Source organism: Microtus pennsylvanicus, chromosome 2, assembly GCF_037038515.1.
Source record: "Microtus pennsylvanicus isolate mMicPen1 chromosome 2, mMicPen1.hap1, whole genome shotgun sequence".
Classification (NCBI taxonomy): Eukaryota; Metazoa; Chordata; class Mammalia; order Rodentia; family Cricetidae; genus Microtus; species Microtus pennsylvanicus.
Window position 1 is genome coordinate 69543632 of NC_134580.1, and position 23558 is coordinate 69567189.

Genomic DNA, 23558 nt, shown 5'->3' on the forward strand with positions numbered 1-23558 from the left:
GAAAACTTTACCCAGTTCATGTGATCCAAACTGTCCAACCCACAGGCTTTTTCCTTCCTTCTAAGGACTGGCACAACTTTACAAGTGTTTGGATGTAGGTGTCCCTCCTCATCAGCAGGTTCTGGATAGGAAGAGTTATGGATGCAGTGGGACTCACTGGACTCCCACTCTGCCTCTGGTTCTGGTTAGCCATCACCCTGCTCTAGCCATCTGACTGAGGAGTACGCTAACCTGCATCTCTTTAGTTCTTGCCTCTGCTCTTCCTTGCTGCTGCACACAGCACTGCGAGCTGGTCCTGGACTTGGTGTCTTCATTGTAGTTCACTTCAGTAGACAGTAATCAGGAGAACACATTGTAGTTCCTAAAGATGGCTGTAGAGGAGAAAACACCCTGTCCCTCTGTGCCTGGTATACCACTTAGTTTCCCGTGCTGTTTCCTTTGCAGCTCCTCCCTACCCCATCCCCCTCTTTCCCTTCGACAAGTGTCACTCTTTAAATTTCCTCTGTTGGTGTTTGTTTTTGTTTTAGGAGTTTCTTTCTGGTGATGCGTACTTGCTATTTGGGGAGAGGAAGACTGAAAGCAACTCTAATAATGATTTAATTTTAAATCACTAAATGTTCGAACCAGTGTTACCATCGCTGTGCGATACTCACAATGACCTGCAGGACCCTCTCCCGTAAACCATAGCCCTTCCATCACAGTACCTTTTATGCTCAAGAAATATAGTTTGAAGACTTAAACATTATTTATATAAGCATTTTATAGTTTATTAAATTTTTTACACTGCTTGTGTCTTCTCCAAAAACCTTGAACTGCATTAAAAATTTTTTTTACCCCAAAAGACCATGCTAGTATGGGGTATAATGTATAGTTGGTTTTCTCCCGAAAATTGTTCTTTATGTGATATTTTCATTGCCTGAAAAGAATCAATAACAATATTTAAAAACTTTTCAAGAATGTATTTAGTATTGACTTAAATGTTTTAAAATCCATTTTGTGAACATTTTACTATTCCAGCATGCTAAGTGAGGTCACTTTCAGGTTCGGGTCTTTAGAGACTGTTAGCGGCAAGTTAGCCCCACATTAGTAATTTGCAGATTAACCTGCTGTTCTTGGTTCCATTAGCCCTTTATTTACAGCTTCCCTTTGAGGGCAGGGGGTGTAGTTCAGTTGGTAGACTATCTGACTAACATATGTGAGCCCCTGGTTTCAGCCCCCTGCATTGCATACACTAGATGTGGCAGTGACACATACTATTTCCCGAACTCCAAAGACGACCAGTTCAAGTTCATCCTTGACTACACAGTGAGTTCGAGACTAGCCTGGGAGAGCCTTGTGCGTAAGACCTTATCTCAAAAAGTTAATCAAAACTACTAATCTCAATAGCACTAAGCTTCATTTTCTTCAGCATAATCTACATCAGAAAATATCAACCTTTATTATCAGAAAGAGCAAGCTGCAACTGATTGAATCCACTTGAAAGTGTTAGAGGAAGAATCGTATTTTCCTTTCTGCCAGCCACTGAGACAGGAAAGTCAGAGTCCAGCCAGGCCCCAGATGGTGGGGCAGATCCCCTGAGCCAGGGACGGGCCTTCAGTCCTACTGCTTTGCACAGTCTGTGCAGAGAATGGGGATATTTGCTTGGCAGCACAGTGCTCAGTAGAGTGGAGCTGTGAGCACGGTCGCGCATTCATCACAGCTCTTACTTAGCGAGGAACTGTACTCTTGATAGAGTCTGGTGCTGTATCTTAATGACAGTGTTCGCAGGTAAGGACGGATAGATTATTATAATAATGAAAATATCCAAAAATACATCCTTTTTTAAAAGCACAATTCAGGAAGTTTATAAACCTTGACTTTAGATTTCATTCCTTTGTTTACATTTTTCTTTGTTTTGTTTTGTTATTTTGAGACAAGATCTCACTATGTAGCTCTAGCTATCCTAGAACCCACTATGTAGACCTGGGTAGCCTGGTAGCTCACAGAAGTACTCTTGCCTCTGCCTTCCGAGTGCTGGGATTAAAGACACACATCATTATGTCTAGTTTAACTTTAAATTTCTTTTCCATTTAATCAAACTTCCTCGAGTCTGCCTAAACAGATAGCATATGATTCTATACATATATTTCTAAAATCTGTCCCAACAAAGAAGTCCTACTCAATAGTTATACATTTCAGTAATTCAGAATGCTTTTTGCTTATATAACATACAGCAGTTTCTTTATTTAAAAACAAGGGTAGGAGAGAGAAAGAGTGTTAATATAGATTGAACTGGGGGCCTTGCAAATGTTATGCAGTGCTGTGCCACTGCGCCAAGTCCTGAACCCTACTTAAAGTTTCAAACTTGGGTAGATGCATGATGTGTGCTTGAATAGTCAGACAAAGTTAATAATGGCCAGTAATGTACTGGTCAGTTTTGAGTACTCCGTATAGATTGATCGGCTCAGTTGTTGCTCATAAGAGGTACTCTGTTATCTCGTTCTACAGACCAGAACACTAAGGGACAGGTTAAAAACACCTGGCCGGCAGCATATAAACTGGGCTTGTGTTTAGACAGTGTAGCTCCAGAGTTATGCTTCTGCTGCTGTGCTGTTCTGCACTTCCAGCCTCACATGCCAAGAAATCTGAACTGGCTCTAGCTGCTCATCCCTATAATCCTAGCATTTGGGAGGCTAAGCAGGACAGTGGGTTCAATGCCCACTGGACTACATAGTGTAGCTACCTCAAGGAAAGGATGTTGCCAGGGAGAAAAGAGAAAAAAGGAGAGACGGGGGGGGGGGGGAGATGAGGGAGAGTGGGCTCTACTTCACTTTTTAACTCTGTATGCCTCAGTTTCCTTCATATATAAAGCATTTCTTATAGCAGTGGTCTCATATTAAATAAAATACCTATAAGGGTTTGAATTCCTCATGTTAGAGTCTGTACATTTTGTTTTCAATTGGTAGAAAAGAGTAGTTGAGCAGCTGCGGAAGAACCTGATAGTCAAGCAAGAGCAGCCGGACAAGTTCCAGATACAGCCATTGCCACAGTCTGAAAATAAACTACAGACAGCACAGCAGCAACCACTACAGCCACTGCAACAGCAGCAGCAGCAGCAGCAGCAGCAACAACAACAGCAGCAGCAGCAGCAGCAACAACAGCAGCAGCAGCAGCAGCACGCCCAGCAGTCAGCAGCACCTCCCAGCCTGACTGCATCCCAGGTAACCGTGTGGGTGAAGCACCCCGGGATGAGTTCTGGGGATTGGTTGGTTATTGGTGACATAGCACTGCTCCTACGTCAGCTGTCCTAAATTCAACTAACACCAAACAAAGTTTTCTGGGTCAGTTAAATGCACTGGCAGAACGAAAGAGCCTTCTAGGGAGCAAAAGTTAAATGACTGAGTTGGGAGTGTGGCTCATTCATAAAGCCATGGGTTTGATTCTCAGCACCACATAAAACCAGGTGTGGTGGTTTATGCCTATGATCCCAGCACTCTGAGGTAGAGGCAGGGGGATCAGGAAGTCAGTCACCTTTGACTACATAGGCAGTTAAAGTTTGATGCCAGCATGGGCTTCATGAGATCTTATCTCAAATTAAAAAAAAAAAGATTGAGGGAAAAAAAGCTAAATGATTTCCATTGGGAATGGAACTCAGCAATAGAGTGCTTGCCAACCATGTCCAAACCTAGCAACACACATGAACACACTTATCTGTGCATACATGCATGCTAAATGATTTTCTACTTGTCTTCAACAACAGAGACAGATCACTGAGCACCCCGCTGAGTTAGAGTCTTACTGGAGACTTCCCGGTGTCTATTTGTATTTGTTTCCACAGTGATTCAATCTCTTCTGGAATTGTTTTTCTGAAGCTTGTAGCAGTTAGGCATGTAGCTGTCCCACTGTCGCTTTTGGGACCATGTAAAAGGAATCATCCAAAAGAGTGATATGTTTTTATTATCCATAGAGATAACATGTTCACGTCAAGTCCACATTCTTGAGAATGTATGCGGGTTCTCCACTGGTGGAGATCTGGAATGAGGGTGCAGGTGAGACTTAGAGCTAAGTGGGGCTTAGTGTTCTAGCCTGATGCAACTGTGGAAATGTTTTACTGGAAGGGGCATTTGACCTAACACACTGAAAGGACATATTTGGAATTAACATTTGATTAAGAAAATTATTCAGACTTGACCTCTACAGACAGATATATATTATGAATGTACTTTTTTTTAAGAGGAACCGATGGGCCTGAGGAGGTGGCTCAGTTGGAAAAGTGCTTGCTGTATAAGCATGAAGGACTGAGTTCTACACCCAACACCTACATAAAAAAGAATAGTGCATCGTCATGTGTGTTTTTTTTATTACTGGTGCTAGGGGAGCAGAGATTGGAGAATGGAGCTTGCTGGCCAGCCAGCCTAGCTGAATCTATAAGTTCAAGATTCAAGTGAGTGGTCCTGTATCAAAACACAAGATGAGGGCTGGAGAGATGGCTCACCAGTTTACAGCATTTGGTGCTCTTGAAGAAGACCTGGGCTCAGTCCCCAGCACCCACATCAAGAGGCATGCAACAGTTTTTAAGTCCAGTTCCAGGAAATCAAGTTCCTCCTTCTGGCTCTCCAGGCACCTGTAAGCATGGGGTACACACACACACACACACCGAGTCCAGGCACCTGTAAGCATGGGGTACACACACACACACACCCAGTCCAGGCACCTGTAAGCATGGGGTACACACACACACCCAGTCCAGGCACCTGTAAGCATGGGGTACACACACACACCCAGTCCAGGCACCTGTAAGCATGGGGTACACACACACACCCAGTCCAGGCACCTGTAAGCATGGGGTACACACACACACCCAGTCCAGGCACCTGTAAGCATGGGGTACACACACACACACCCAGTCCAGGCACCTGTAAGCACGGAGTACACACACACACACACACACACACACACACACACACCCAGTCCAGGCACCTGTAAGCACCGAGTACACACACACACACACACCCAGTCCAGGCACCTGTAAGCATGGGGTACACACACACACCCAGTCCAGGCACCTGTAAGCATGGGGTACACACACACACCGAGTCCAGGCACCTGTAAGCATGGGGTACACACACACACCGAGTCCAGGCACCTGTAAGCATGGGGTACACACACACACCCAGTCCAGGCACCTGTAAGCATGGGGTACACACACACACCCAGTCCAGGCACCTGTAAGCATGGGGTACACACACACACACACACACACAGTCCAGGCACCTGTAAGCATGGGGTACACACACACACACCCAGTCCAGGCACCTGTAAGCACGGAGTACACACACACACACACACACACCCAGGCACACATGTGCATACACTAAATGAGTAAGTTTAAAAATAAAAGCAAAGTTGATGGTAACTGAAGAACAATACCTGAAGTTGACCTCTGGCCTCCACATGTCTGCACATCTGCACACACACAAATTTATCCAAATAAGTGGATAAATAAGTAAACACACCATAATAAAAGAGGGGATGCAGAGGCTTGGAAGTTAAGACTAGTCACTGATCTTACAGAGGAACCCAGTTTAATTCTCAGTGGTGCTGCCTGCCACCCATAACTCTAAGTAGCAGCAGATTAATGGTTTCTTTTGGCCTCTGTATGCACCAGGTATGCACGTGGTGCCCAAATATGCCTACAGACAAAACATCATACACATAAAATAAGTCAGGTTTTTTTTTTTAGGAGTCTAGCTAGACATGGTGGCAAACATCTTTAATCCCAGCACTCTGGGAGGCAGAGGATGGAGGACCCTGTAAGTTCAAGACCAATCTGTTCTACAAATTGAGTTCTAGGACAACCAGGGCTGTTACAAGAGAAACAGTGTTTGGAAAAACAAAGCAAAACAACAACAAAAAGATTCTAATGTGTTGGGGCTGTAGCTTAGTAATAGAGTACTTGTCTAACATATTTCAGATCCTGTGTTCCATCCTCAATGTCTTAGTTAGGATGTCTATTGCTGTGAAGAGACACCATGGCCATGGCAACATTTATTGGGTGGTTTATAGTTTCAGAGGTTTATTTCATTGTCACCTTGGTGGGACATAGCAGCAGCTAAACAAACATGATGCTGGAGAAGGAGCTGAGAGTGGAAAGGAGCTACATCTTGATCCCACAGGCTGTAGGAAGTGGTCTGAGTGTCACAGTGAGTGAAGCTTGAGCATATATGAGGTCTCAAAGCCCACCTGCACAGTGGCACTCTTTCTCACCCAACAAAGCCACACCTCCTAATAGTGCCTCTCTCTATGAGATTATAGGTGCCAGTTGCACTTAAACTACCACACTCAGCATTACAAAAATAATAATGAATAAATTTTAAAATTTTTTAATTAAAGTAAAACAAAAAGAATTTTGCCATTAGTGTTACTGCTTGTATGTCTGCATGAACTTCTAACTTGTAGACTTCAAGTTTATTTTTTATAGTTTGAAAACATTTATTTCTTTTTTTTCTTTTTTTTATTGATAAAAGGAGAATAAAAAAAAAACAAATTTCCACCTCCTCCGAGCCTCCCATTTGTAGACTTCAAGATTTGTCATAATTAAAGAACTTTATGGAAGTGTAATATCTGCTACCTTCTCTTCAAGATCATCAGGCTCGAACAGAATTAGCTAACCAGTTCCAAACACAACTTCCATTAAAATCATTGCCTTTGATTCTTCTCTTCTTCCTTTTGGGACAGCTGAGACATTTTTTAGTATGTTTATATGTCAAAGTCACTTTTTCATCTAAACCCTAGCACTCCAAGAGTTTGCTTCATGTTCCCTAATATTTGGAATAGAGTAGCAGATCAGAGCGAGAACTTAAATAGGTCATGAATACATTCTTTAAGAAGCTATCACTGGCTGGGCGGTGGTGGCGCACGCCTTTAATCCCAGCACTCGGGAAGCAGAGGCAGGTGGATCTCTGTGAGTTCGAGGCCAGCCTGGTCTACAAGAGCTAGTGCCAGGACAGGCTCCAAAGCTACAGAGAAACCCTGTCTCAAAAAAAGAAGAAGAAGAAGAAGGAGAAGAAGGAGAAGAAGGAGAAGGAGGAGAAGAAGAAGAAGAAGAAGAAGAAGAAGAAGAAGAAGAAGAAGAAGAAGAAGAAGAAGAAGAAGAAGAAGAAGAAGAAGAAGAAGAAGAAGCAGAAGAAGCAGAAGAAGCAGAAGAAGCAGAAGCAGCTATCACTGAGACATTTGCACTACATCTTTGGCCTATGTGTTATGTAGAATTACATGGATGTTAGAATATATGGAATGAAATTAGCCACAATTAAATACATCTAAAGGAGAATAAAAATGCTTAGTTACAGTGTCAAGTAACTCATCAGGTTTAATGTTATAGAAGCATTGAATTAATGGTAAGTATATAATTTAGGTCTATTTATTTGTGTTTTTATTCAGTATATACTAGAATAATCAGTTTTGAGTTGATCCAGTATTAGTAATGATTTGCCTCAACTAGAGGTGTTTCACACAAAGCAACATGAGCACACAAACTGCTTTAAAATCTGTGTCTTTGAGTTCTGCTGACCACAGCTTCACTTCCACAGCCTGTGGTACACCAGGATTGAAGGCCATCTGGTCCAGCTTGCTCACTTACCACTTCAAAAGCTCTTTGTATTCAAGCATTTTAAATTGAAAGATGAGGCTGTTAGTATAGTGTGTTTAAAACTCTGCAAGGACTGGCTTTGTGAGTGAGCCTGTGCTGCTACATTCTCTAGCACTTCAAGTGTAATAAAATGGCCTTTGGCTGTTGTTTGGCTTTCAATGCTGACTTGCTGCGCAGGTGCCATTCCACAGTGAGAAGGCAATGGCAGATGGCATAAGCTGTCCATGTTGATTTGGGGGCTTTTAATTGTAGGATTGCTGATTAAATTGTGGGATGGATGAAACCACATTATTATGTTTTGTTGTTGTTGTTGTTGTTGAAAGGAGATTTTAAAGGCTGAATGTGTGTGCATGCATGCACATGTCAGGCAGAAAAGGTAAGTAACTACACACAGTACCCGGATACATGGTGCTCATAGGGCATGGAGGTGAAATTCCTTCAGGGAGGTTTTCCGGGGTGTGGAGGAGAAGGGGCTCCCAGTGACTCCTGCAGAGCTGGGCATGCTCTCACCCCACTGTCCAGCTGCTAGTTTCTTGCCACATGTGGCTTAGAAAAATATCATGAGTACAAGTGCAGGACTAACCTTTTAATTTTTTAATTAAAGTTTATGAAAGGCCAGGTGTCGCTAGTGGCTGCCAAGCTATAAAGTATATTTTAGAAGGGGAAATTAAAGCAGAATAAATATTAGAACCGGTGAGTTGGAGATGAATGTCTGCATCTTGAGTGACTAGTAGTAGTGCCAGGTAGATAGATGTGTGCACCATGTAACATACATCTTTAACAGAATTGTAATTGTTCTAGTAAAAAGTTAGGCAAATGGAGCTTCAGCGCTTCGGAAATAGCCTAGAAGCAGCCACCTTGTTGGTTTCCCTCCCTCTCTGATCACTTCCACATCAGCTCTCCAGAGGGAAGACTAGGTAGTGGCACAGCCCCCTTTGGAATAGAGAACTGGTATTTCCTATGCTCGTTGACAGCATCATTATCTGTAACTTGGGGTTTACTACATTCGAGGCAGCAGTTATGCTGGTCCTCCTGTGAGTTTCCCTTCCACTTTTCCAGGGACCCTTTGCTCTGTGTCACAGGTGGCAAATAGCCAGACTGGTGAGGTTAGCAATCAGGGACAGAGACAACGTTCAGCTTAGATGTGAATTAACTGACTGCATCAGTTAGAAAACCCAGAAGCTTTAAGTGCACTTGTGTTCTGTACCTGTAGATGTGCACTGTCCTTTCCTTAGAACTTTCCTGTTTACAAGTGACCCTAACTTGAAAACTAGAGATTGTCTTTCTCTATAGTAAGAAGCATATTCTACATCACAAATGTTCATTTTATAGACAAACTTGGTTGCTTTGTTTCCTCTGGGAGTTCAGAAGCATATTGTTCAGTGGGATCACATTTCAGTGTCCTAATGTCTGTTCTCCGTGTCTCCTAGAAGACTGTAACTACAGCTTCTATGATTACCACAAAGACACTACCTCTCGTCTTGAAAGCAGCAACTGCGACCATGCCTGCCTCTGTTGTGGGCCAGAGACCTACCATTGCTATGGTGACCGCCATCAACAGTCAGAAAGCTGTGCTCAGCACTGATGTGCAGAACACACCAGTCAACCTCCAGACGTCTAGTAAGGTCACTGGGCCTGGGGCAGAGGCTGTCCAAATTGTGGCAAAAAACACAGTCACTCTGGTAAGCCAGTAGCTGCTACTCAGTGTGTTCACATGAGGTTCAGGTTGTGCATTGTAGAGTGTTTCCATTTTAAGCTCCTACTGGTTTCTGAGCTCCTATCATTTTCCTAGCAAAGCGAACTCCGCTATTGGCCTGTCAGTTAACTACAGAGGAGTCCTGACATCAGGAACCAGATTTAGTACATTGTCTGAGGTCAAAGTAGGACTTGGTTTTGGAGAAAAACTGCCCTTCACAAAGACACACACTGTTTCATTCTCTTTCCCTCCATTCTGTCCACTGCCACCTCCCCTAACTCCATGGATTCTGAGTGCTGAAAGCCCCTGTGCTTTATTTTGCTTTGAGGAAAACCCTGTTACATTCTTTCAGTTCATTATCACTCTAATTTGGATGCAGCCCCTGAAGTACTTAAGGTTGGTTGGGGCACACTTTAAAAATTTTAAAGAAATTCAGAGGTTAATGTGCCAACGGCCAAGTGCTGCCAGAGGGAGGATGCCCTGGAGGGAACACCTGAACAAGACTGTCCATGAGATGTCCAGGGTCGAGATGTATAGGCACTGTTGTTCTTGGAAGTTTATGAGAACCAGGTCCAGACTGTGACACTCAGTTATATTCTTCCCATGACAAAGCTCTTGGTGACTTTTAGAATATTGGCCAATAATGAGTAAAAGTAGCAACGAAGTGAAGCTTTGTCATTTATCCAGGAGTCCTTGGAAATGCTGTCCTGTTGCTCAGCCAGATGCTAGGGTCAGGAGTTTTCCGTAGGAAGAAAGCCGTTCAGCGTTCTCTGTTGGGTGAAGCTTAAATCTTGTGGGGTTGGGGGGGGGGGGGGTCCAGACTCTTAAAATATCTAAGTTTAAGAGAGTTCATGAGTGTCAGAGAAAAATGTCCAGGTTTGCTGTGTCTACTTTGTTCTACATAAGGCTGTGAGAGACAGTGTACAGGGGGAAAGAACAAGCTTCTAAAGCAGTGTTAATTCGCATAGTGAGCTGCATGGCAATATGGTGGGGATGCTGTGTGGTGTGGGGAGCAAGCACCTGTGTCTTTTGAATGTCTGCCTCTAACACTGAATGTGACTGCCCCTCAGGTTTATTTATCTTTCCTCTTTTTGTTTTCTTGTTTTAAACAGGTTCAAGCAACACCTCCTCAGCCCATCAAAGTACCACAGTTTATCCCACCTCCTAGGCTCACTCCACGTCCAAACTTCCTCCCACAGGTGAGAAACCAGTGGAGAGCAATGGTGGGTAAGGTGGCATGCAGGCCTCGTGTGCCTGCCCTTGTGGAGAAAGTGAAGCAGAACTAAGTGTAAAGTGCCAAGAGAATGCCATCATGGCACCACTAACTCCTTGGGAATACATTCAGAACTGTTCTGGCTCTAGGGAACAGAGATGTGCACCACTTTCGATGTCTTTTCCCTCTGCTAAAAGTAGTAGAAACTGCCAAACAAACCCCTGTGACCTTGCTTACGGAGGATGGAGTTCGGGTCTGCATCGTGCTTTTCTGCCCACGCCTAAGCAGTTGTGTTGCTTCTCACCCCTGACAGTTCTCCCAGCACTAGACCAGCCCTGGTGGTCTCCAGGTGGTTCCTCCAATAGAAAGGCCAAGAGTTACGCTCTGAGGTGCAGCTTTTAGGAAAAGAAGAGAACGGAATCTGTGAGGAATCGTACAGTGCTAGCATGAGAGAAGGCTATCTGTTATTTTCCAGATAGATCTTTAATAAGTCCTGTGGGTAGCAAAACACTGTACTAAGCTTTTGTTCCCTGGATATGCTGATTTTCAAGATGCAGCTCTCAGCTGTCCGGGAGCACCATCAAAGGTACTTATAGGGATTCAAGTGTCCATAGGGAAGCATGGTAGGCGAGCATGTGGAAGGGACTCTCACCATTCTGGACTGATAGAAAAGGTCTGTTCATGATTTCCTTAAAGAATTTGTTCAGTGGGAGGCCTAAATATTGATGAAGAAATTTAAAAACTGCGTGGGTGAAGTGGGGACACACGTCTGAGAGGACAGTGTAAACTGTGTGTGTGCAGTGAGAACACACGTCTGAGAGGACAGTGTAAACTGTGTGTGTGCAGTGAGAACACACGTCTGAGAGGACAGTGTAAACTGTGTGTGTGCAGTGAGGACACACGTCTGAGAGGACAGTGTAAACTGTGTGTGCAGTGAGAACACACGTCTGAGAGGACAGTGTAAACTGTGTGTGCAGTGAGGACACACGTCTGAGAGGACAGTGTAAACTGTATGTGCAGTGAGAACACACGTCTGAGAGGACAGTGTAAACTGTGTGTGTGCAGTGGACACACGTCTGAGAGGACAGTGTAAACTGTGTGTGTGCAGTGAGAACACACGTCTGAGGACAGTGTAAACTGTGTGTGCAGTGAGAACACACGTCTGAGAGGACAGTGTAAACTGTGTGTGTGCAGTGAGAACACACGTCTGAGGACAGTGTAAACTGTGTGTGCAGTGAGAACACACGTCTGAGAGGACAGTGTAAACTGTGTGTGCAGTGAGAACACACGTCTGAGGACAGTGTAAACTGTGTGTGCAGTGAGAACACACGTCTGAGAGGACAGTGTAAACTGTGTGTGTGCAGTGAGAACACACATCTGAGAGGACAGTGTAAACTGTGTGTGCAGTGAGAACACACGTCTGAGAGGACAGTGTAAACTGTGTGTGCAGTGAGGACACACGTCTGAGAGGACAGTGTAAACTGTGTGTGTGCAGTGGACACACGTCTGAGAGGACAGTGTAAACTGTGTGTGTGCAGTGAGAACACACGTCTGAGGACAGTGTAAACTGTGTGTGCAGTGAGAACACACGTCTGAGAGGACAGTGTAAACTGTGTGTGTGCAATGAGGACACACGTTTGAGAGGACAGTGTAAACTGTGTGTGCAGTGAGGACACACGTCTGAGAGGACAGTGTAAACTGTGTGTGTGCAGTGAGGACACACGTCTGAGAGGACAGTGTAAACTGTGTGTGCAGTGAGAACACACGTCTGAGAGGACAGTGTAAACTGTGTGTGCAGTGAGGACACACGTCTGAGAGGACAGTGTAAACTGTGTGTGCAGTGAGAACACACGTCTGAGAGGACAGTGTAAACTGTGTGTGCAGTGAGAACACACGTCTGAGAGGACAGTGTAAACTGTGTGTGCAGTGAGAACACACGTCTGAGAGGACAGTGTAAACTGTGTGTGTGCAGTGAGGACACACGTCTGAGAGGACAGTGTAAACTGTGTGTGTGCAGTGGACACACGTCTGAGAGGACAGTGTAAACTGTGTGTGTGCAGTGAGAACACACGTCTGAGAGGACAGTGTAAACTGTGTGTGTGCAGTGAGGACACACGTCTGAGAGGACAGTGTAAACTGTGTGTGCAGTGAGAACACACGTCTGAGAGGACAGTGTAAACTGTGTGTGTGCAGTGGACACACGTCTGAGAGGACAGTGTAAACTGTGTGTGTGCAGTGGACACACGTCTGAGAGGACAGTGTAAACTGTGTGTGTGCAGTGGACACACGTCTGAGAGGACAGTGTAAACTGTGTGTGTGCAGTGAGAACACACGTCTGAGAGGACAGTGTAAACTGTGTGTGTGCAGTGAGGACACACGTCTGAGAGGACAGTGTAAACTGTGTGTGCAGTGAGAACACACGTCTGAGAGGACAGTGTAAACTGTGTGTGTGCAGTGAGGACACACGTCTGAGAGGACAGTGTAAACTGTGTGTGTGCAGTGAGGACACACGTCTGAGAGGACAGTGTAAACTGTGTGTGCAGTGAGAACACACGTCTGAGAGGACAGTGTAAACTGTGTGTGTGCAGTGAGGACACACGTCTGAGAGGACAGTGTAAACTGTGTGTGCAGTGAGGACACACGTCTGAGAGGACAGTGTAAACTGTGTGTGTGCAGTGAGAACACACGTCTGAGAGGACAGTGTAAACTGTGTGTGCAGTGAGAACACACGTCTGAGAGGACAGTGTAAACTGTGTGTGCAGTGAAAACACACGTCTGAGAGGACAGTGTAAACTGTGTGTGTGCAGTAGGGATACACGTGTGTTCAAGGAACCAAGGAGATTGCTGTGGCTGTGCAGAGCCCATGAAGCTGACCTGGTTAGACTTCAAGAAAGAGCCTAGAAAAGTGTACTGGGAAGAGTCTGGGGCCCTTGCCACTGCGCTGAGATATGGGCTATATCCTAGCAGCAGTGTAAATCAGTGGAAGGATCTTTGGGCAAGTACATGACATGATCATACTCAGTGTTTTAGAAATTCCTTCTTTTGCTATGCAAACTACAGGTTGGACATACTTAAGAGTGGATAGAAAGAGTAGTCAGGACGTTAGCGGAAATGATATGAAGCCTGCTGTCATCTAGACACTTCATACAGCTATTTTCATTCCCACAGTAGCCCTATGAAAGATTTCAATAAAGAATTAAAGGTTTCGTCCATGTTTCTCTTGTGGGGCAGATTTCATGAAGCTTTTATGTTTTAGGGACATATATCCACAGGTGTTTATAACAATGTTAAATGCAGTTCTTACTACATCTCAGTAGCAGCCATCACAGGATTGACTTAGAAGACTGTCACGAGCCACATCTGGCACCAGTCTGCTTACCTCCAGTAATGCAGTATTATTCTCTCTCTCATAGGTCCGACCCAAGCCTGTGGCCCAGAATAACATTCCTATTGCTCCAGCGCCTCCTCCCATGCTTGCAGCTCCTCAACTTATCCAGAGGCCTGTCATGCTGACCAAGTTTACACCCACAACCCTCCCTACATCCCAAAATTCCATCCACCCCGTTCGTGTCGTCAATGGACAGACCGCAACCATAGCCAAAACGTTCCCCATGGCCCAGCTCACCAGCATTGTGATAGCTACTCCAGGGACCAGACTCGCTGGACCTCAGACTGTACAGCTTAGCAAACCAAGCCTTGAGAAGCAGGTATGGGCAGAGTGCTTAAGTGCCTGCTGTGGCAGTGGCCCTGGCTTTGAAGCAGTAGCTGCTAGACACTTTTTAAGTATGCCTTTCAGGGGTTCTTCATCTCGGCACCAAGTCAACATCCTATTGCTTTGTTGTATGATAATTCATTCACATCCAAGAGCTGTTTCTCCAGAAGAAAGTTGGGTTGCTTTCCCAGGGTTGCTGGCTTCAGAGTCCTGTGTGAGTGAGCTCCCTCTGCTGGCTGCTGCAGAAATTCGCAGTGAGGAAGCCTGTCTCCCACTCCCCACCCCATTCCTACACCTGAAACAGAAAGCATGTCTTGGCTTCACCTGGGAAGAACCCAGGTGTGGACCTGACTGTGGAGGTCAGTCAGGGACAGTAAGCAGAGCAGGGAAGGACTTCATCTCGGGGACTTCTGCCATCATCACAGATTTTCACTCTCCAGAACTCACCCTCTGAGCTCTAGACTAGATGTAGCAGACATTGGAGCCCTGCATTGACAGTTTCTAAAGTCAGATTGTTCTCATACTTGAGTGAGACTAGAGTAAAGCCAGTAAAGGTATAACCGCAGAGAGGGGGTCTCCAGACAGTCACTTCACCACCTGGAAAAAGACCAGTGACGAGAAGGAGTCCTTCAGACAAAGGCAAGTTTTCAAGAAAGTTGCTTTAACTAATTACTGGCCTGCCCAGCATGGTGGGCATATTTGTAAGCACAATACCAGGAGCCTGAGGCAGGAAGATAGTCACAACTTGGAACCAGTCTGAGCCAGGACCACCCTACTCAGCTTTAGACCTCCAAGCTCCTTGAAGTAACTCACAGTGCTGTCACTTTCTGTCCCTAAATCTCACTTTCCTTTGGGAAGAAAAAGCTTTTTGTCATTTTCATTTTACTTTTTCATTTCTTTTTCTGATCATAGAGATAATATATGTGATTTTAAGAAATACTAACATCACAGAAATATAAATTGTAGGATAGTCTGTCCTCCTAATTTATTTATTCCTGAAATTTTAATAAAAATTTACCTTTAGTACTTATTATTAACCCTTTCAATTATGTGCCTACCTCAAAAAGTCATTATCTTGGTCTGTTTCTAATTGCTCAGACTTGACTTCCCATTTATGTGAAAATAGTCTCTAGCTGGGTAGTGGTAATGCACGCCTTTGATCATGGTATTCAGGATGCAGAGGCAGGTGGATCTCTCTGAGTTCAAGGCCAGCCTAGTCTAGAGTGAGATCCAGGACAGGCTCCAAAGCTGCGTAGAGAAACTCTATCTCAAAAAACAAACAAACAAAAAAGTCTCTGGTGGATCTCAGCCTTCTGCCTGATTGGGTAAGCAACCATGGTTCAGAAAGGCTGGCCCCTGGTGGGCGTAGCTCAGGGAATGCTGCTTCGACCTTCTTGGACTCAGACCACTCATCCATGCAGCAGAGTTGAATCAAGAAACACACAAGATGGCTCATCACCATTCCTGCAGAGCTGCCCAAACACCAGCAAGTGCTTCGAGGGGCTTGCTGGGATTTTTTTTTTTGAGGGGGGGAGTCAAGACAGGGTTTCTCTGTAGCTTTGGGGCCTTTCCTGAAACTCAATCTGTAGACTAGGCTGACCTCGAACTCACAGAGATCCACCTGCCTCTGTATCCTGAATGCTGGGATTAGAGGTGTGTGCCAGCACCACTGAACTAAATTATTAGCACCAACTTTATTTTTTTTAATTAATTTATTTATTTATTAAGGATTTCTGCCTCCTCCCCGCAACCGCCTCCCATTTCCCTCCCCCTCCCCCGATCAAGTCCCCCTCCCTCATCTGCTCGAAGAGCAATCAGGGTTCCCTGACCTGTGGGAAGCCCAAGGACCGCCCACCTCTATCCAGGTCTAGTAAGGTGAGCATCCAAACTAGCACCAACTTGAGATCAGAGGTTTTGAGACTATTTGACAGCAGTCCTTCAGTGCTCAAGACTTAGGGGACAAGATCTCGAGGGCTGTGCTGACCCTCGGAAGTGCTGGTGGGGAGTGAGGCTGAAGAGATGGCTCAGTGGTTAAGAGCACTGACTGCTCTACCAGAGGACCTGGGTTCAGTTCCCAGCACCCACATGGCAGCTCATAGCTGTCTGTAACTCGGATTCCAGGGAACCCAACACCCAAGATAAAACACCAATGCACATAACCCTGGGGCCTGAGTGCCTCAGAAAGTGGTGTCAGGTGCCACTTCCCTTCGCTTCTCTATCACTTCTGGTAAATAAAGAAAACTATTTTCATTTTCATCTTATTTTTTCATTTATTTTTATGATTATACAGATATTACATGTGATTTTAAAATGTAGACATCACAGAAATATAAGTTATATAAGATGCTGTCCCCATAACCTATGCACTTTCTGTAATTTTAGTCTAACTTTACCACCAGCAGTTTATTGCTATTAGCATTTTCTATTATGTGCCTCTAGATATTTTCTGTTTACATACTAACAGAATTTTAAAGCGCACCATGTATTTAACCCAGTCTTCTCTAGACTTTAGGCATCTTTTTATGTCTTGCACTGTCAAGGTGACGATGTTTTGCGGTTTGATTTGAATAGCATAGAAGTTCTAAGTTGAAAGCTTGTATGTCCTGGCATCCTCTCTGCCAGAATATAGGAATCCAGTCTTTGCTAGTTAAGTTGGCAGGCCATCTGGCCTAGCAGCCCTCAGATTAGCCCGGTTCTTGGGATTCCCTTCTGCGGAGCTTCTGCGGAGCTTCTCATAGGTGAGCTAACATAGGAGACAGGTAGTCACCTGTTCAGAGATTTACTAAGCCTATGTGTACAGGGTTCTCAAGGCTCACTAGGTTTGCTGTTTCTTCAGTTAACCTTCTTCACTTCTTGAAAACATGTTAGTGAGCACTAGGATGTAGCCCAGTGATGGAGCTCTGGCCTGGTATGCACAAGGACCTGGGTTTCATCCCTCAAACAAACAACAAACAGACAAGTGCCAGCTGCTTTGCTCCTCATGCTGTTTGTATGTAAAGATGAAGAGGAGAAAATCAAAGCCCATCAATGCGGAGCTCAGTCTCGGGCATGTGCAGCAGTCGCTGAGGCTTTGCCCCCAGGAAGGAAGCATCCAGGCTGTGTTGACCCCCGGCCTCTCTCTCTCTTTGACAAAGGAAAGAAGGCAGTAGAGTTATACTAGCAATGGGTTCTTCTTACCCAGCCTCACTAGAGACCCTCTGGTGTCTGCTTTACTGTGGTTCTGAGAGAGGAGAGGAGGAGCTTACAGAGCCTGAGTGCTAACAACACCGTGGGCTTTGGTTCTAGCCCACCGCGGTTAAGCGAGACATACAAAAGTCCAGGTCCACAACCTGCTCTCCCTGGTACATGTAGAGTCATGTATGCAGTATGCCGCAATCTCAGGCTACCGTTACATAGCAGAGTTTTAAAACCTTCAGCAAGTGGTCATGTTGCCGCTAGTTGAGAGTCTTGCTCTGAGACTGGTGGCTGTCGAAGGTTGAGGTGACTGCTTCGTCAGTCACACTTCCTTTATGAGGGATTTCTGTGTAGTGTGTGATTAGTTTGGTGGCACCTTTTTCTTGACAGGGCTTCTTCAAAGAAACAGAATGAATCTAATATTCTCTAGATAAGATTCCATCTCAGAAAGCGTTCACTTTTCTCGTCATGGGGAACAGCCCCTCTCCAATTAGAGCCTAATCATCACGGATGAGTGCGGCGCCACCACAGCCCCGTGCTCTGCTTCTGACTCCAGTGCCTGCTGCTTCCGCCATCTTTGATTGCTGTTGCATTAGTGTTGCTGTGTTTGTTTAAGCTTTACTGTCTCATGTTTGGTCAGCTTGGGTAAGGTATTTCTAGAGATTTGTCCATTTCTTTTATGTTACATGTTTGTCATACAATTATCTGATGTATTCTCTTAAACACCTTATTTTATTACTGTAAGTAAGATTAAGAATAACACTTTCCTGCTTTTTTATTATTTCATCTTTATCCTTGGTCTCTAGCAGTTTATAACTTTGGTCAATGTTTTTTTCCCAAAGGACCACGTTTGAGTTTTTTGTTTTATTTGTTTTGAGACAAAGTCTCCCTATGTAACTCTGGCTTGCCTTGTACTCACAGATTCCCCCTGCCCCTGCCCCTGCCCCTGCCTCTGCACCTGTCCCTGCTATATTAAAAGCATGTAGGGATAGTTATATTACACCAAACAAAGTCAACTCTAAGTTAGAAACACAAAAGGCATAGATGTTTCTTGTGTCAAAATACAGGTATAAAACAATTGATCTGAAAAGGCGGTATAAGAATTTTAATATATGCACCTATCAAAAAAGTCCCAAGGTTTATGAAGTAAATACTGATGGAGTTGAAGAGACAGACTGTCCTACACCAGTGGCTGAAAGTATTACTTCTCCGGTTTAAATAATGGCTCCAGCACGTAGAGGAAAACATGTGTAAATAAGGGAACTGAACAGACTGTACACCGATTAGCCCTAAAACATACAAAATGCTCTTTTAGCATTTTCCTTTCAACCCTTTGTACCTTCCACTCTGAAGTGAGTCTCTCGCAGGAACTTAACTTACCCATCCTGCTACTCTCTGCCTTTCAGTTTCAGTGGTCGGCAGTGAGGAGATACTCGGCTGTGTTGCTGTCTGCATACCTTACGCCTTCTTCTTCCCTTGTTCCTTCAGTACTGCCCTTCTTTGTGTTTTTGTTTTTCCTAGTGTACATTTTCATGTCTTCATCATATCCTTCTCTTCCATGTATATTTCATTTTCTTAGTAGTTACCATGGAGATTACAGTTAGCTTTAACAATCTCATTTTAATTGATCCCAGTTCAGTTCAAAATTTCTGCTCCTGTGCAATTCTGTCCTGCTGTGCATGTTATATCATAATTATATCTTTATAGTGTGTGTTCGCTAATTCAGATTTAACTGTTGTCTCATGTAGTAATCTTTTATATAGGAGCAGAGTGAGCAGTTACTAATCTAAACTGCTGTGATGTGGCCTGTGTAGTGCCTTGACTGGAGTTCTCTTTGTGGCTCAAGTAATGGTCTGCTGTCTGTCATTTCTTTAAGGCAAGTGTGCAGGCAGTGCTTTTGTGTCTGAATCTCTTAATTTATCCTTCATTCTTTCAGAATAGTTTTAGCACAATATAGGATTGTTAGGTGATGGCTTTGATTTTTCTGGGTTTGTTTGTTTTACCCATCCCTTTAGGAATGTTGTTCCTCTGCCTTCTGCTTAGCTAGATAGTTTGGGCTCCGGGTCTCTTACAAGTTTGTAGTCAAAGTAGTTGAGCAGAGCTGCAGTTGTCACCAGGCCTAACTAGAGTTGGGTAGTTTATGTCTAAGCTCAGTCAAGTGACTTGTGGCCTCACTTTTTGCTGGTTGTGGACAGGAGACTATTTCATCTGGCCTTAGTATCTCTGTAGTTCTGGGCACGTGACAGCCTTCTCCTAGAGCAAGAGGTCCTTGAGAGAAAGTACCCCACCCCAAATGTTTTGATTGTTTTCTTTTTGTTTGGATTTTTTTTTAATGTTCTTTTTCCAACACTCAGTATGTTGTTCTTTCGAGAGAGAGAGAGAGAGAAAGAGAGAGAGAAATGTGGGTGTGGTAATCTTCGGTGCAGAGGGACTTGCCTCTCCCAGGAGCAGTGCTACCAAGTGTTTATTCAACCGTGGAAATATGAGAGGGGCTCTCAGGGAACTGTTTCACGTAGGAATGGAACACAAGCCCTGTGGTTGACCTTCATTCCTCTGTCCTTTCACGTTCAAGTCACAAAAATAAGCCAATTCTGATTACCCCAAACCTTAGTAATATCATTATGAATGGCGTTCCAATTAAAGGTTTCCTTTATGGAGGAAATGGGTCCTTTTGGGACTAAATTAAAAGCTATGTTTGTAAGGAAGGAGAAGAAGGGGATTGAGACAGAGATTGAAATGTGATTGACTCTTCCTGGAGGCCAGTGCTGTATTGATACAAGTATGACGTGTCGTGCTGGCTCAAAGGACGACAGTAACAAGGGGTGTGCAGCGGCCCCGCTCACATGGCATATAATACAGATGGAGACGTATGGCAGGACTCCGGTGAGAGCAGTAAAGGCGGCAGCTGGGCCCCAGGACAGTGGCTGTCCTCACATTTGCCTATGTAACAGCATGCAAAGCCAGAGGCAAAGTATGGGAATAGCCAGAGAAAAAAGTAAAACTTTTTTCAGATCTCGTACATTATTTTTCATCATTATGGTTTTCAAGAACTTTTGATGTCTTTTTTTTATGGGTCTAAAGTCTTGCACTCAGCTCCTGTCTGTCAATAGTCAGATTTTGTTCTAATTACTTAATCACTTGTTGTTACCTCACAAAATACCATTGCACCTATAATTTTCATTAGTTTTTTAAAAGTAAGTTTATGTTTATGGTTTTATGTCTTCTGTTCTGAAACGATTTTATTTCTACAGAATGTATAAAAGAGCTAGCCATCGCTCATAGTAAAAACAGTCATGCAGGACTGCCTGGTGATAGCTCCCATTTGTGTCCTCAGATTGTAATGTACTGGTATTTGTGTGTTTCCATAAATGCGTCTAGAAGGAGTTGGAAGGGTCAGAACGTCAGCCTCTTGCAAGTCAGTTTTTAGTGCCCCAGGTAACGGTAGTTCAGAAGAAAACCTTGGGATAGACTGTATATCTTAAGCACGGGGACAGAGCTTAGCCCTTATGTAGCAATGATGGGATGTTTCTGGGAACCTCCACATCCCACAGCCAAGGAAAATAACCTATACTTCAGTTTCTCTTTGCCTTTAAAAAATATTTCTAATCACCTTTTAATTTTATATGTTTGAATATTTTGCCTGAACTTATGTCTGAACACCATGTGTGTGTCTGATGCCCAAGCAGATCAAAAGAGGGCCCAGGGATTAGAGTTACAGATTGTTATGAGCTGCCATGTAGGTGCTGAGAACTGAACCCAGATCCACTGCAAGAGAAGCCAATGTTTTTGGCCTCTGAGCCCTTGTTCGCCTTCTTTCAAAGCATCATATTTCCTGGGCGTTGCGTGTGCTGTGGTGCACATGTGGAGGTCAAGAGACACTAAGGGAAGTTAGTTGTCCTTTTCTGCCAGGTGGATCTTGGGGACCAAACTTCGTGTTACTGGCTTGGCAACAGGTGCTCCGCCTGCTGGCACTTCATCCTTATATGCAGGAACTGTACCTTTATCTGATAGTATTTATAGGTTCGTATTACTCAGGCATGCAGTCCAGTGTCTCCAGCTGACTTTCACAAATACATCATATGAACTTGTCTGGTAATGTTTCAAATTTGAGTACACTATTTTTTCCTGACTATAGTTCAACTATTTCCAATTCTTTTAATAAAACATTAATTTTGAATTTTTGCTTAATTGTTCTCTCCTAGACAGTTAAATCCCACCCAGATACAGAGGAGAAGCAAGCAGAGAGCCGTACCGTCACTCCACCTGCTGCACCAAAACCAAAACGAGAAGAGAACCCTCAGGTAGGGCCGCCCTGCACACCTCATGTGCCCCAGGGCTGTTGATTCAGCCCCCTCAGTGTTCCTTTCATTCAGCAGTGTGGTGACCAGGTCAGGTCAACCTGGGGCAGGTTTTTTAGCACAAAGTCCTGAGGGCCCAAGTACAGGTGCTGAAAGGAGGAGTTCTAACATGATGTTTTCATATAAACCCTGTAAACTTGAAACAGAAGATTAAAGATGAACTTCCCAGGGTCCTGCAGTATTCCTAAGGAAGGCAGTGCTAGGCTTGGCTCAGACAACGTGTGTAAGCAGCTGAGGGGTTCCATTGTGGGCTGCCATCAGGTGCTCAGTTTATTACATTAGAGCAACAGATTCCAAACACTGAGCATGAAAGTGGGTTGGCAGAGGTAATGTTCACACTATGACAGAGCCCAGCAAAAGCGACGAACTGTGTGCCCATGGACAAGAGGGCGTTCTCCCTTGACGCAAATGCAGGTGTGGTTACGATGGAGGGTGTCATAGAGAAGCCATACCTGACGGTGGCGTGAGGATGATGGCATTGTGCCTTTTTTTTTCTTTAAACGAACAAAGGAAAGATCAGCTGAGCGGGAGTGGAGCACACGTTTAATCCCAGTGCTCAGGAGGCAAAGACAGGCAGATCTCTGAGTCTGAGGCCAGCCTAGTCTATAGAATGAGTTCCGGGACATCAGGGCTACACAGAAAAACCCTGTCTTGGAAAAAAAAAAATACAAAGGAAAGATCTATTAAACCAGCCCAGTTTTTTTTTTTAAACTAATATCAAATGTTCTTCTTCCTGAGGTGAAATCAGTTGTATTTTTTAAAGGGCTAGAACTTGAACCAAAAATAAGCACTTGTTACAAAAATTAATGAAAAACTTGTAGCTCATTCACAAAAAATGCTTGAGGTCTTTAAAAGCCATGAGTAGACAGTGAAGACATACTTTTCAGATCACAGCCAACCAGCTTGTATACCATTCTCTTTCCAGTCTAAAGATCTTTATTCTACCTCAGGGGTACAGCTGCAGGGAAACCGCCCCATGATATTTAGCTTTCATCTTTAACTGAAAACATTAACTGGTGTTCCTACATCCCAGTGAAGAGTGCATGGCCCTCTGCATCCATCTCCACTCTGGGTACTCTTTAAGAGGATTCTCTGGGCAAGAGCCAGACAGCAGTCAGTCCAGATGCTGATGTGTGACTTCGCCAAAGTGGGGAGTGTTGGTCCTTATCAGAACAGAAGGCCTCTGTGGTGGCAGCTTTCCTGCTCTCTGAGATCCCACACTGAAATAGATTCTTTTGTTTCTCTGCCACAGAAACTTGCCTTCATGGTGTCTCTAGGGTTGGTAACACATGACCATCTAGAAGGTAAGAGAAGATATTCTCCACATGTCTTTTTCCTAGCTTTGTTCCTAAAAGTGATGTTTGCGTGAATTCCTAAAGCACAAATAGAGTATTAGTCAACCAGTATGGACTGGATTTCCATACTGTCTAGGCCCCCCTCTTCCTGGTGCCATTCACACTCCTGTCCTGGGAAGCTCCCCAGCTTCCTGAATGAAGGTGGCTTCTGCTTTTGTCTCAGCGCAGTAGCAAGTGCTCCTCTGACAAGTCCTTGTCTCTGCTTCCCAGCGCTGTCCATCGGGACCCGAGGGCAGTGACAAGGCTCTGTGACCCTTGTTATTTAGTTCAGGGTGGTGAACTTCGGTTGGTAGTCTGTAGATGCAGCTCACACAGACCTGTGTGCACAGCAGTCTAAAACTCAGTGAGAATGGCTGCCTGCAAATGTGGCCCAGCTGTGCTCTGAAGGGCCCTGGCCTTCCCTGCTGAGAGGCTCAAGCAGTG

At 44.5% G+C, this 23558-nt stretch overlaps 1 protein-coding gene across 26 annotated transcripts in view; it reads left to right on the top strand.

Annotated features, from left to right (window-relative positions):
• Positions 1-23558, top strand: part of Phf21a (PHD finger protein 21A) — a 177104-nt gene that overhangs the window by 141487 nt on the left and 12059 nt on the right. For 18 of the 26 annotated variants that reach the window (XM_075961444.1, XM_075961434.1, XM_075961441.1 and 15 more), the window contains 6 exons: positions 2946-3200; positions 9058-9309; positions 10436-10522; positions 13950-14243; positions 21625-21723; positions 23033-23084. In XM_075961444.1, the coding sequence (XP_075817559.1) occupies positions 2946-3200; positions 9058-9309; positions 10436-10522; positions 13950-14243; positions 21625-21723; positions 23033-23084 (1039 nt within the window). The remainder of the gene's footprint in view (positions 1-2945; positions 3201-9057; positions 9310-10435; positions 10523-13949; positions 14244-21624; positions 21724-23032; positions 23085-23558) is intronic. The other 8 variants (XM_075961435.1, XM_075961446.1, XM_075961445.1 and 5 more) reach the window with 1 other exon arrangement.